This window comes from Acinonyx jubatus, chromosome X (assembly GCF_027475565.1).
Source record: "Acinonyx jubatus isolate Ajub_Pintada_27869175 chromosome X, VMU_Ajub_asm_v1.0, whole genome shotgun sequence".
In the NCBI taxonomy this organism is placed as follows: domain Eukaryota; kingdom Metazoa; phylum Chordata; class Mammalia; order Carnivora; family Felidae; genus Acinonyx; species Acinonyx jubatus.
Genome location: NC_069389.1, coordinates 84,275,144 through 84,287,287, shown reverse-complemented (window position 1 = coordinate 84,287,287; position 12,144 = coordinate 84,275,144). Strand labels below are relative to the sequence as shown.

Sequence of the window (12,144 nt, the reverse complement as noted above, 5' to 3'; positions counted from 1 at the left end):
CTTTAAAATGCAGAATGTTTGTGTTCATAACTCTCTCTCACGGTGCTTGGAACAGAGTAGGCACTCAGTAAACATACATTGCGTGAATAAACTAGCGAAGGCATAAAAAAATAAAAAATGAATAAAAACCCATTAATTGGCCCATGATGGTGATTACCATAGAAATTAAGGAGCCTGCAATCTGGAAAAATTTGTACACTCTTATTCCTCCTAATTTACCTTAATTATTTTGTATATTCAGGTAAGAAGCATAGTATGCACACAATATATCCTTGATAAATGCTCAATGAATTGGATTTCAATCCCCTTCCCCACTAGATACTTTTCTAATGAATCTTATGACCCTCTGGCATTCTTTTCATTCTTGGGTATTTTTTTTTTTTCATTCTTGGGTATTTAAAGCAACTCGACAAGCATTTTCAGAGCACACACAGTACAAAGGTTCCCATGAGAAATATGAAAATATTAAAATAACTACAATCCAGTAGGAAGGTAAAACATATAAACACATAACTACCAGTAAAATGCAAAAAGTACTATAAGACACGGAATGCCATGGGAGCTAAAACAAAAGGATTATTTTGTTTTTGGTGTGGACTGTGGTGGGAAGAGTAAAGGAAGGAATTGACAAAGACTTCAAAGATGAGACATTTGTGTTGGGTTTTGAAGGATGGGTAAGTTTTTGGCAAGCAGAGCTGGGAAAAAAAGGGTATAGAGGCAAAAGAGAAGTACAAACAAAGGAACGATAATGGGAAAGGACAGAGGGCATTTAGGGATCAACATGAGAGAAGAGGTACATAAAGCTTTGAAAGTACGTTGGGACCAGATTAAGAGTCTTGTATCCCATGCTGGGAAATGGAGTGTAAAATTTGTAAGCAATGGCTTTTCACACAGTGGCATAGATGTGATCAGAGCTGTGTTCCAGCGGCAATGTGGAGGATCTAGAAGGAAGAAACAACCGATCCGTGGCAGGGAGAACAATTAGGAGGCTAAGCATTTGTTCCTATGAGAAGACACAGGAACTAAAAGCAGGGTAATAACAGTTGCAAGGGAGAATGGGACATATGTGAGATTTAAAGTGATAGAATCAATTGGATGTGGCATTTACTGGAGGCAAGGGTGGTGGTGGCCCGGGTGTGAACACCAGGAAGAAGAAGTGTTAGATGAATGAATTAATAAAACAACCAAAATGAAACAAAAGAGAGATAAGAGAAGTAAAAGACAGCTTGGGAGAATTTCAGAGCAGTGGTCAACAGTGTTAAACATGGTACAGCAGAAATATCAAAAAGGATGTATCTAGAAATGGATTTTGAAATGGTTCTTTACATTGGTAAACCATCACCACCCAGTCTCTTCTCATCCTCTTTTGAACCTCTCTATTGAAAAAAGGTTCTCTTCAAAGTCAACATCCTAGGAAAAAAGCAGAATAAAAATTAAATGTCAAGTGGTTGAGAAGGGATTGGGTGGTGATAAATCACTATAAAATATTATCTTGAAGTCCTTTGTGAATGAAAAGATTGGTAGCTTGAGGGTGGTAGAAATAGTTATTTGAAAAAAGAATGACAAACACAGGTGGGCCCAAAGATGAATTTCTTGTGAAGAATTCAGTCTACTCACCCTATTCCTATAGTGTGAAACTTAGGATTCCAAGTAATGTGGATTTAGTACTCTAGGCTATTCATTTTCAAAGTATGTACTACAAACATCAGACTCCATTTTTGTTTTCTAAAATACATTTATTTAACTATCTTGATCGTGATAAAAAAATATTTTAGGAGCTTCCTTATATGCCAGGCACTGTGTTAAATACTGTATTTGTATTATCTCATTTAATCCCAGCAACTTTATGAGGAAAGTGTATTATTAAGACCATCCTAAACAGGAGAAAACAGGCACATAGAAAAGTAAAATAACTGGCCTAAGATTTTTAAAATACAGAAAGTCCCTGACTTAATAATGGATTGAGTCAATGGCTGTATCAAAGCAAAACGCATTCAGTAGAAACTTTGGATTTGGAATGTTGATCTTTTCTGGGGCTAGCAATATGCAGTAGTGAGGCCAGCAGTGATGCTGGGCAGCGGCAGCGACCTGGCACTCCCAGCCAGCCATGCGGTTGTGAGGGTAAACAATCTACATTTACATCCATTCTGTACCCTACAACTATTCTGTTTGTCACTATCTGTACAGTATTCAACCAATTACATGAGATAGCCACATTTTATTATAAAACAGGCTTGGTGTTAGATGCCTTTGCCCAACTGTGGGCTAAGGGAGGTGTTCTAAGCATGTTTAAGGTAGGCTACACTAAACTATGATGTTTGGTAGGTTAGGTGCATTAAGTGCATTTTCGACTTACTGATATTTTCAATTTATGATGGGGTAATCAGAGGTGTAACCCCATCCTAAGTTGACCAAAATCTGACCAAAAATCTGAAGTGGCAGAGCCCAACTTGTTAATATGTTCTACTGTCTTTCAACAATGTATACAAGCAACTGTTTTATACATCTCATTGGAGACCACCAAATCATTAACTTAAACTGCTTGGTTCATTCACTTTTTTACAACCCTCAGGAATAACACTTACCCTGTCATGCCTTGGAATATGTTTCAAGTTCCCATAAATGTGTCATGGATTATGAAGGTTGTAGCACTGCTCAGGTCTTTCAATTAATTCATGCCTGCACATGTTTACTCGAGGAAAATTGTACAAGCAGGTACCTACAGCGCTTCAACCCGTGGGCTGTGCTCAATTAGATAGCATGCAAGGTTCAGGCCCATCTGCCCAGCAAAAGCAGAACAGTCAGTTGCACAATAACATGTGTAACGTGTCTCATCATGACAATCCTACATTTTACATGGCTTTAGTGCTTACTCTACGTTTTGGCTGCTTATCTCATTTTCATATTTAAGATAAAGATATATGAATAGTGATTAACCTTGGAAACCAAAATTTTCTCCTAATTCCCTTCCAGGACTCTGGATCAATGTGGTTGAAAAATATCCAGAGATTGTAAGACAAGCTGTTAATAAACATCTATCATTTGCAATTATTTATCTGTGTAAATCAGGATTTTTCTGGATACTTTGCAACCCAAAACAATAGACAGAAATAAACTGCATGGGTTGATGCAAGGCTATGACTACCTTTTGTGAAATTTCGGTATACATAAAAACAGCCTCATTTTCCTGACTGATTGCTCTTTATATAGTGGAGTTCCTCTACAATAAACAAAAATGTTAAAGCAACTGCTCTAAACCAGTTAGTTCTGTTACTTGAAACAAATGGGTCTTCATATTCCCAGGACTGTGATAGGGGAGAGTATGGATGTTCATCCTAAATTCAAAAGGCAAACAATTCAAGCACTCCTGTGAGAATGGCTAAAGAGAGGTTTCATAAACAAAGACAACAGCAATGGCTTTTCCACATTTGGTGGACCTTGGGTAATTCAAGACAATACATACTGAGTTAATCAACATTTAAACCTCAGTCCTACCTCTTTGCCACTAAGATCCCAGATAAGTTGTTTCTGACCAGAGATTACAATGAACCCTAGCCTAGGCTAACTCTCAGGAATGAGCAAAGCAAACAATACAAAACTTTGGGAGCAAATATTCAACAACACACGTGCATGAAATGCAAAGTGATTTTGTCCCCTGTGTTGAAAAGAAGTTTCTCGAGGCATTCATGGAAGAAATGTGATTCTATACTTCAAGTAACTAGGCTAGCTTTTTATGGCTAGTTAGCCTAGTGGTAAAATTTGCTGTAGTTATCATCTCAGTAGTAAAATTTTTAAGTCTCAAAATACCTTTCTGAGTGTCACTTAATTAAGTGCTCAATATTTAGGCCTTTATTTCTAGACAGTATCTTGAAATAAAACAGCCATGATTCTATTTAAACTGACAGCTGCATAAGCATCTATTTGTATGTTTTCTGCATCTTGCGGCTTTAACCTACTGTAATAACCAACTTTAATTGAGTGTGATTATTATCTGCTAGGTGGTTTACATATATTATCCTTAATCCTAGCAACATAGGGGCACCTGGGTGGCTCAGTCGGTAAAGCATCCAACTTCGGCTCAGGTCACCACCTCATGTTTCCTGGGTTCAAGCCCCGCACCAGGCTCTGTGCTGACAGCTCAGACCCTGGAGCCTGCTTCAGATTCTGTGTCTCCTTTGCTCTCTGTCCCTCCCCAACTCGCACTCTGTCTCCCTCTCTCTCAAAAATCAATACCCATTAAAAAAGTTTTTTAAATTACAAAAAAAAAGAAGAAAACAATCCCAGCAACATAAGTATCTCCATCTTACAGATGCAGAAACTGAGACTCAGTAAAGTTACAGAACCTGATCAAGGGTACAAAGCTATTGTGTGCTAAATCCAGAATTTGACACCCGTTCTTGACTATGATGCCTGTGCTTTTTGTAGTACACCATATTGTCTCTGAATAGCATATAAGTAAGATGTATGTAGACTGCTTGGCACTTAGTGGGAGTGCAACAAAAATTAATTTTAGTGTCCCTTAAAACTATCACATAAATATAAGCTTACATCCTTAACAGAAAGTAGGATAAAAGTGATCTAAATAGGAACTGTCTTATTAAAGAGTACTCTTCAATTTCAAATCATTCATGCAAACGAATCTCATTTGGAAGAGACAAAGTTAAACTTTTGCATTTAGATAGCCAATTGAAACTTAAGGACTTTAAAATTTACCAAATCCTTATTCTTCATTTTTCTTAGACTTTAAAACATAATTTCATTCTAATCAATGACTTATCAACCAGGAGAGATACACTTGCTCCTTTAATCAATATTAAAATCTAAGAATCGCAGCATTTTAGAGCTGGAAGGGATCTTAAGAGTTCATCTCCTTCGCTTTTGTCTCTGCACGCTCTGCCAATTTGGCCTCCACCTCCTAACTCTATACTATCATTTGGCTAGTGAGTAACTTGTACAAGGTCACAAAGCTGCTAGGGGCAAAGAAGGGACTAAAAGAACTCCAATCTCCTGAGTTCCAGTTCAGTGCTCTTTCCATTTTACCACCCAACCCATGCAAGTGCTCTCTAGGGAGGGCCAAACCCACCGCTTTAAGAAAAACACAAAACCTCTAGTACTGAAATAAGCAGATTCATCTCTCCAGTGACTCCTTAAAAGGCTAATCCTATCAGCTAGCCTTTACTGAAAAGGATGGTGTATTAAAACTCTTTACAGGCGTTAGTTCATTTCATCCTCAAGGCAAACCTGTGGGAGTAGTTTTTCTTAGTTCTTTCCCTTTTGATTGATGAGGGAACACAGACTCGAAAGACTTCAAATAAGTTGCCCAAGGTCACAGGACTAGTTAGCAATGGAGCCGGAATTTAACCAAGGTCTGACTTGGGGCCCAGCTCTCGAACAACTATGATATACTGCTATTTTGTGTCTCTTCCTTTTTCTCCATTTTTTTTTTCTCTTTGTCCTTTGGGCCTTCGGATCATACATACACTGTCACTACCTAATCACAAATAGGGAGAAGGTTTCTGGAAGAATCACCCAACAGGGAAAAACTGTAACCCACACCATCTCTACAAATTGAAGACCCACCTGGACTATTTTTCCTAAAGTCTAGGCCTTTGCTATCCTCATCCACAAAGCTCTTTTTTTTTTTTCAGTAACATTAATCACCTGTTTGGCCACTCAATAACCGAAATCGGATGTTTCAAAGGCAAATGAAAGCACTGATACCGACAGTTGCTTGGGACCCGAGACCCCGGGGCAGAGAAGAGCCCCCAAACTAGGCAAAGTTTCCACCCAAACTGCAATGAGGTTAACAGGGCACAGTAACACAATCTCGTGTACTTGATACTAGGAAACAGGGAGAGAAAAACTGGGAGAGAGGAGGGCAAAACCTGCCTCCGGCCTGAGGCTGTTAAACAGGAAAAAGAGTGAGGAAGGGATTTCCAGGCCGCCTGCACTCCAGTCATTTCAAAGCCAATGCCCACCACCAAAGCAGCCAACGCAAGGCACCCTTGTGGAACACCAGGAAAAGGTGACCCAAGGAGCCCAAACAGTCCTTCTCGACTTGCCAGCCTCCGCACTCCGTTGGTCTTACCCTTTTCCACCAGAGAGGCACATTCTGAAGGATTTTTTTTCGCCCCACTCCCCACGCAGGGTGAGATCTCGGGAAGGAGAAGACCCTGCCTCACTTGGTAGGGACAGAAAGGGCACTCGTTTTCCCAGCGATGCAAGGGGATAGGGGAAAGACAGCACCGAGCAAAATAAGAGGAAAAAAAAAAAAAAAACAACTGGCCTCGGAGGGGGGTTGATGGGGCGCAATGTAGTAGCTGCACTCACCCGGGTGAGACATGGGGATGACCTCATTGCGGGTCCCCGGGAAGTTAAAGATGACGGCTCCAGACGCCCCTCTCTCGTAAGCCAGATGGATCTTGTCTGCGAAGGTGCAGCCCCCGCCGCGCTGGATGAGGGCCAACCAAGAGACCTGCACGGCGCTTCCCCAGTCCCCCGGGACCGTGGGCACCGTGAAATTCGTGTGCGGGTTACAGGCGTTGAGCGCCCCCGGCCCGTCGGGCGGCACCAGGACCCCAGCCACGGGTTCGAGCGGCGAATCCTGGCCGTACACGCCCTCCTCGCTCAGCTCCCACACCGTGCGGTTCACTCCGGTGTGCGGAACCCGCCAGGACACGTTGAGGTACGCGGTCCACACAGCCTCGGCCCCCCGGGAGCCGGGGGCTTGGGGACTCAGAGCAAGCAGGAAGCACCACGCCAGCAATCGGGAAAAGCCGCAGCCACCACGGCACAAGACCCCGGCCCCGGGCGGCGGCCCCATGACGCGCGCGCTCTGCGGTCCCCGAGGGGCCCCTGGCACGCGCCCTCCTGGCTCTCCGCGGGACCCGGCCGGGCCCAGGTGCGCGCCAGGTGGGAAGGAGGCGGAGAGGGGCCGGCACGCGCCGGAGCTAGGTGGGAGCCGCGAGGCACGTAGCGTCGGCGAAGTGGCTGCAGCAGATGCAGCTCTTCGCAGCTCCGGTCCTCGCCGCTACTGCTGCGGCCGCGTCGGGCTCTGGGGCTTTAGCTGGAAGCTCCGCCCAGAGGACTGGGGGTAGAGGTGGCTGGGAGGGAGGAAAGGACACTGCGGGATCCGCCTCTTAAAAGGGTAACAGGATGGGCAGGTTAGTTAGAGTAGGCGCTGAGGCTGTGTGGCCAGGTGTGTCGCGTCGCGTTCTAAAAAATGGACAGGCCAGGAACTATATACCATCTGCGACCGTAAAAGCTCTCCAGTAGGAGAGCCCGTTTGGGGTTGCAAGAATAGGTTTTTCACTCCAAACATTTGCCTAAAGGCCTTTTCTGGCTTAAGGTGCCAGAATGTGAAAGTACTTCTAGAAAGCGCGAATCAGAAGGGTCTGAGTTGTAGTCAAGGGAATTCGGGTGGGTGGGTGGTGTCCGGAGAGGGGGCAGGCAGGCTGTTTATTGATTCTCTAGAGGGGGAGGGGCAGGAAAAGCGCATTGTTACTTTTTTTTTTTTTTTAAGCTTTCTCCTTTCGTGCTCCAGACAAGCGTCATACTGGGTATTTCCTTCTGACGCTTACCTCGTGCTAAATAGACTGCATCAGAAGCCCCTTCTGAAAGTAATCTTAGTCCTCAGAAAAGAATTACCGTTTTCACACACATCAAAACTAAGTCTCTTCTCTCGTCTTCCACAAACAGGTTTACTCGAATCTATACATCTGCGCCATTCCTGACCTTAGCTATATAATCTTTGCCCGTTTCCCACCAACTGAAGGGAGCCTGACTCACCTTGGTGATTCATGCATGGCACTATTGCATTATGATTCCTCCTTACTTTAAGTGTACAATTTTTATCTGCCCTGTCAATTACTGCATTTAAGAGGTGCTTAAGAAATATGCATTGGACAAAAGTGAATTAATACACCTGTTGTATAACAGTTATGGATAACTTTTTACCTTGGGGAAGTTACTTCTCTGTGATTCAGTTTCCTTATCATCTGTAAAATGGGGATAGTAATATCACCTACCTCATAAAGTTGTTCAGACGATTAAATGAGTTCATACATGTAAAGCACTTAGAACAGTGCTTAGCACAGTGTAAAAAATGTGTCTGTTAAATACTATTATTAGTAAACAGGGTCAGGGACCCCATACCTTGTAAATAATCTTAAAGTTGTCAATTTGAGATAATAATCAGAGACAGTGATGTTCAGGATTTTCAGTTTTAGCTACATTTTCAGTTCAAAGAGACAATTCACTTTATCCAGCCCAGCATTTGTTAAATTCCCAGTCACACTCCCCTCCGTCCCTGGCCCAACATATACTTAATCAATATTATTCCCAAAGATTAAGCAATGGGACAATTTTTCACTTGATACTCTCATGGCTTGAGACAAACCTAAGGGAAAATTCACACCATAACTAAACAGCACTAGAATCCAAATTAAATGGGCAAATCTGTGAAACATGAACCCTATTATACTAAAAGGAACATAAGAGATCAAAGTGGGTATGTGAGGCCAACAGCATGACACCGCCAACTACGGATGATGTTTATCTCTGAGATAAAAATTACCTACAGAAAAAGGAAAGGGTAGAATCGACCATCTCTAAGAAATAGTACAATTCTAGAAATTGTCTGAATTTGTTGAAGAACACACAAAATTCAGTAACAATTACCTGTGTGGCAATCGACTATGTTGTACTTTAAAGAAACAATGTATTTAAAATTAAAGAGATCTTTGGGGCATCTGGGTGGCTCAGTGGGTTAAGCATGGGACTTCGGCTCAGGTCATGATCTCATGATTGGTGAGTTCGAGCCATGATTGGTGAGCTTCGGATTCTGTGTCTCCCTCTCTTTCTGTTTCTCCCATGCTAGCACTCTGTCTCTCTCTCAAAAATAAATAAAGATTAAAAAAAATAAAGAGATCTTTTATAAGGCATCTACAAAAATGAAGTTTGGAGAGACATTTGTTAATATTCATTCTTAAACAAGTATTTCTTGCACATCTACTATATGCCAGCCCTCAACTAAGCACTGGGGTAAAAAGGAAAAAAAGCAAATAAGACATTAACTCTGCTCTCAAAAAATTCATAAATTAGTTTCAATGGGACAAACAAGCAAACTTATTATTGCAGTATAGAGAGCTATATGTGTATAGTGTGAGTGCTGTGACAGAGGTGTGCACAGGGCAGTAATGGGTAATAGAGAAGAGGAACCTAACCCAGGCTGGGAAGTAAGGAAAAGCTGCCCACAGGAGGTGACACCTGTCCATGCTGAGTTTGAGAGGGTTAGCCTTCCTAGGCAGAAAACAATACAAGGGAATGCGCTGAGGCATGAAACTGAAAATGTTGGGAGACAAAATGTACTACAGGCTCTATAAACACAAAATGGTTGGAACCCAAGAGTACAAGACACAAAGTTCTATGGGTGCACAGAGGTCAGTTCTCGAGAGTCCTTTCATCAAAGCTGAGGAGTTTGGACTTTATCCAAAAGCAGGGAGTAATACAATCAGGGTTTACACGTGGAGTAATATATCAGCTCTGAATTTTAGAGATCATTATGGCTCCTTTGTGGATAATAGACTGGAGGGGACAAGATGAGAAGGAGTGGGCCAAGATAGAAGATTTTCAGGAGTGCTCCAGGTGAGAGAAGAAGCTGGCCCAGCCTAGACAGGTAGCAGAGATAAAGAGAGGTGGACAGATTAGAAATTTATGTTGGAGGATAAAAGAGAGGGAAGAGTTAGGGTTTGCTCTGAGGTTTTTGGCTTGGAAGACTGGATGACATTCAGTCAGGAGGATGGCTTTATTTTTTTAAAGTTTATTTATTTTGAGAGAGAAAAAAAGAGAGCACGAATGGGGGAGGGGTGTAGAGAGAGAGAGAGAATCCCAAGCAGGCTCCACAGGGTCAGTGCAGAGCCCAAAGCGGGGCTTGAACTCACGAACCATTGAGATCATGGCCTGAGCCAAAGTCGGAAGCTTAAACAGACTGAGCCACCCAGGCACCCCAGAGGAGGGGTGTAAATGGGCAGAAGCGGGTGGAAGAGAGATGAGCTCAGTATAGATACGTTGATTTTGAGTTGCCTATGATGTAACTAGGTAGAACCCTCCGGTGGGCAGTTGGATTTTCTGATTATTGAACACCTACCAAGTGCAAGCCACTGGAGAGGCATAGGTATACAGAGACAAAAAAAAAAAAAAAAAAAAGTCCCTACCCTCAATGAGTTCACAGTTTAGTAGGAAAGTCAGAGAGGTAGACGATAACAGTACAGTTTAATAACTGTTATGACTGAGAAAAACGTAGGGTGCTATGGCAACATGGGTGTGGCTGAGTCTTTAAGAACAAATAGAGTTAATCAAGCAAAAGGGAGTAAGTATATTCAGGCATAGGCAATAATATATTACATGAAAACACCAGGAGCATTCAGGGAACTAACATTAAATAGTTAAGTATGGCTGGGATGCAAGTTGCAAAGGGAGAGCCAGGGAAAGTGAAGCTGGACAAGTAGGCTGTGCCAGAATATGAAGAGTTTAGAAAATTGTGTTAAAGAGTATGGATTCAACACATATGTGCATACAGGCACACACACACATAAAGTAAATATGGCAAAATGATAGCAATTGTTGAATCTAGATGGTGGGTCTATAGGTACTGTACTATTTTTTTCAACTTCTCTCTATTTTTTAATTTTTAATTTTTTTGTTTTTAGAGACAGCATGCATGAGTGGTTGAGAGGGGCAGAGGGAGAGAGCTAGAATCTTTTTTTTTAATGTTTATTTATTTTTGAGAGAGAGATTGCAAGCATCAGCAGAGAAGAGGCAGAGAGAGAGGGAGACAGAGCATCCAAAGCAAGCTCTGTGCTGATAGCAGAGAGCCTGATGCGGGGCTCAAACCCACGAACTGGGAGATCATAACCTGAGCTGAAGTTGGATGCTTAACCAACCGAGCCACCCAGACGCCAGAGAGAGAGAGAGAGAGAGAGAGAGAGAGAGAGAGAGAGAGAGAGAAAGAGAGAGAAGAATCTTAAGCAGGCTCCATGCTCAGCGTGGAGCCCGACACAGGGCTTGACCTTAGGACCCTGGAACCATGACCTGAGCCAAAGTCAAGAGTTGGACACTCAACCAGCTGAACCACCCAGGTGCCCCTTGTCTCTATGTTTTAAGCATTTTGTAATGATGTTTTAAACTGTGAATTTATATTGAAGTCAGTGGAACAAATAAATGATTATTATGATACCTAGGCTCAAATAGATCATCTGGATTGTATGAAGACAAGACAGGAGGCAGAAAGACTAGTGAGGAAGCTAACATCTGCAGCACTATTCTGGAGGTCTAGCCCAGTTGTGAAGATGGAGATATCACACTATTATAGCTTAAAGACATGTAACTGTTAAAATCATCCTATGAACTCCCCTTGCTATGAGTCCATCCTCGTCAAGCAACCTTCTTATTATCAGCTAGCTCCCCATGTAAATATGCCTATAGGGAGATAATGCACTGATCAGCAAACACTAGTATCTGGTCCACTTGGAAGTTATACTTCTCATTATAAATTAATCAGTTGGCATTCTGGCATGGATATTGGTCTCTTGTGAATTTGGTTAAATGTGAGTCAGTCCCCAAGAGCCCAGTCTCTAGTTATACTACCAATCAAATCTCAAAACCTACAAAGCTAAGAACCAGACTGCATATCATGACTGCATCAAAGTCCTTCCACTCTGTGGAGACTTGTCTGGGTAACTCTGTGGCTTTCCCCAATAATATCCCTCTGTCTGTGATTTCTTTTCAAACTGCAACAGAGCCTTGCTCCTATGAATAAGACCTGTTGATCAGGAGCATCAGCATCAGCAGGGAGCTTGTGAGAAATGAAGAATTTTGGGTCCCACTCCAGACCTGCTGAGTCAGAACCTGTATTTTAACAAGATCTGCAGATGATTTGTACACATGCACACAAGTTTCAGAAGCCCTGGAAAAACTAGGGTATTGCTGATGGGTAGCCAGCACCCAGGCTCTGCTTGAACACTCCCAGTGTCAGAGTTTACTACCTCACAGAGCATCGCATCCTGAATAGTACTACATTTTGCTTGTTGGAAAGTTCATGAAAGTGTAGTTTGACTTTGCTTCAGTCCTTCCACTTCCTCCTAC

General features: G+C 42.4%; 1 protein-coding gene across 2 annotated transcripts in view; it reads right to left on the bottom strand.

Moving 5' to 3' along the window:
- RNF128 (ring finger protein 128) overlaps positions 1-12,144 on the bottom strand; it is a 107,899-nt gene that overhangs the window by 54,544 nt on the left and 41,211 nt on the right. The window contains exon 1 of one of the 2 annotated variants that reach the window (XM_027054890.2): positions 6,331-7,059. The exons of the other annotated variant lie outside the window; for it this stretch is intronic. Coding sequence (XP_026910691.1) covers positions 6,331-6,823 — 493 coding nt within the window. The 5' untranslated portion in view covers positions 6,824-7,059. Of the gene's footprint in view, positions 1-6,330; positions 7,060-12,144 lie in introns of those variants that run through there. 2 annotated transcript variants of the gene reach the window in all.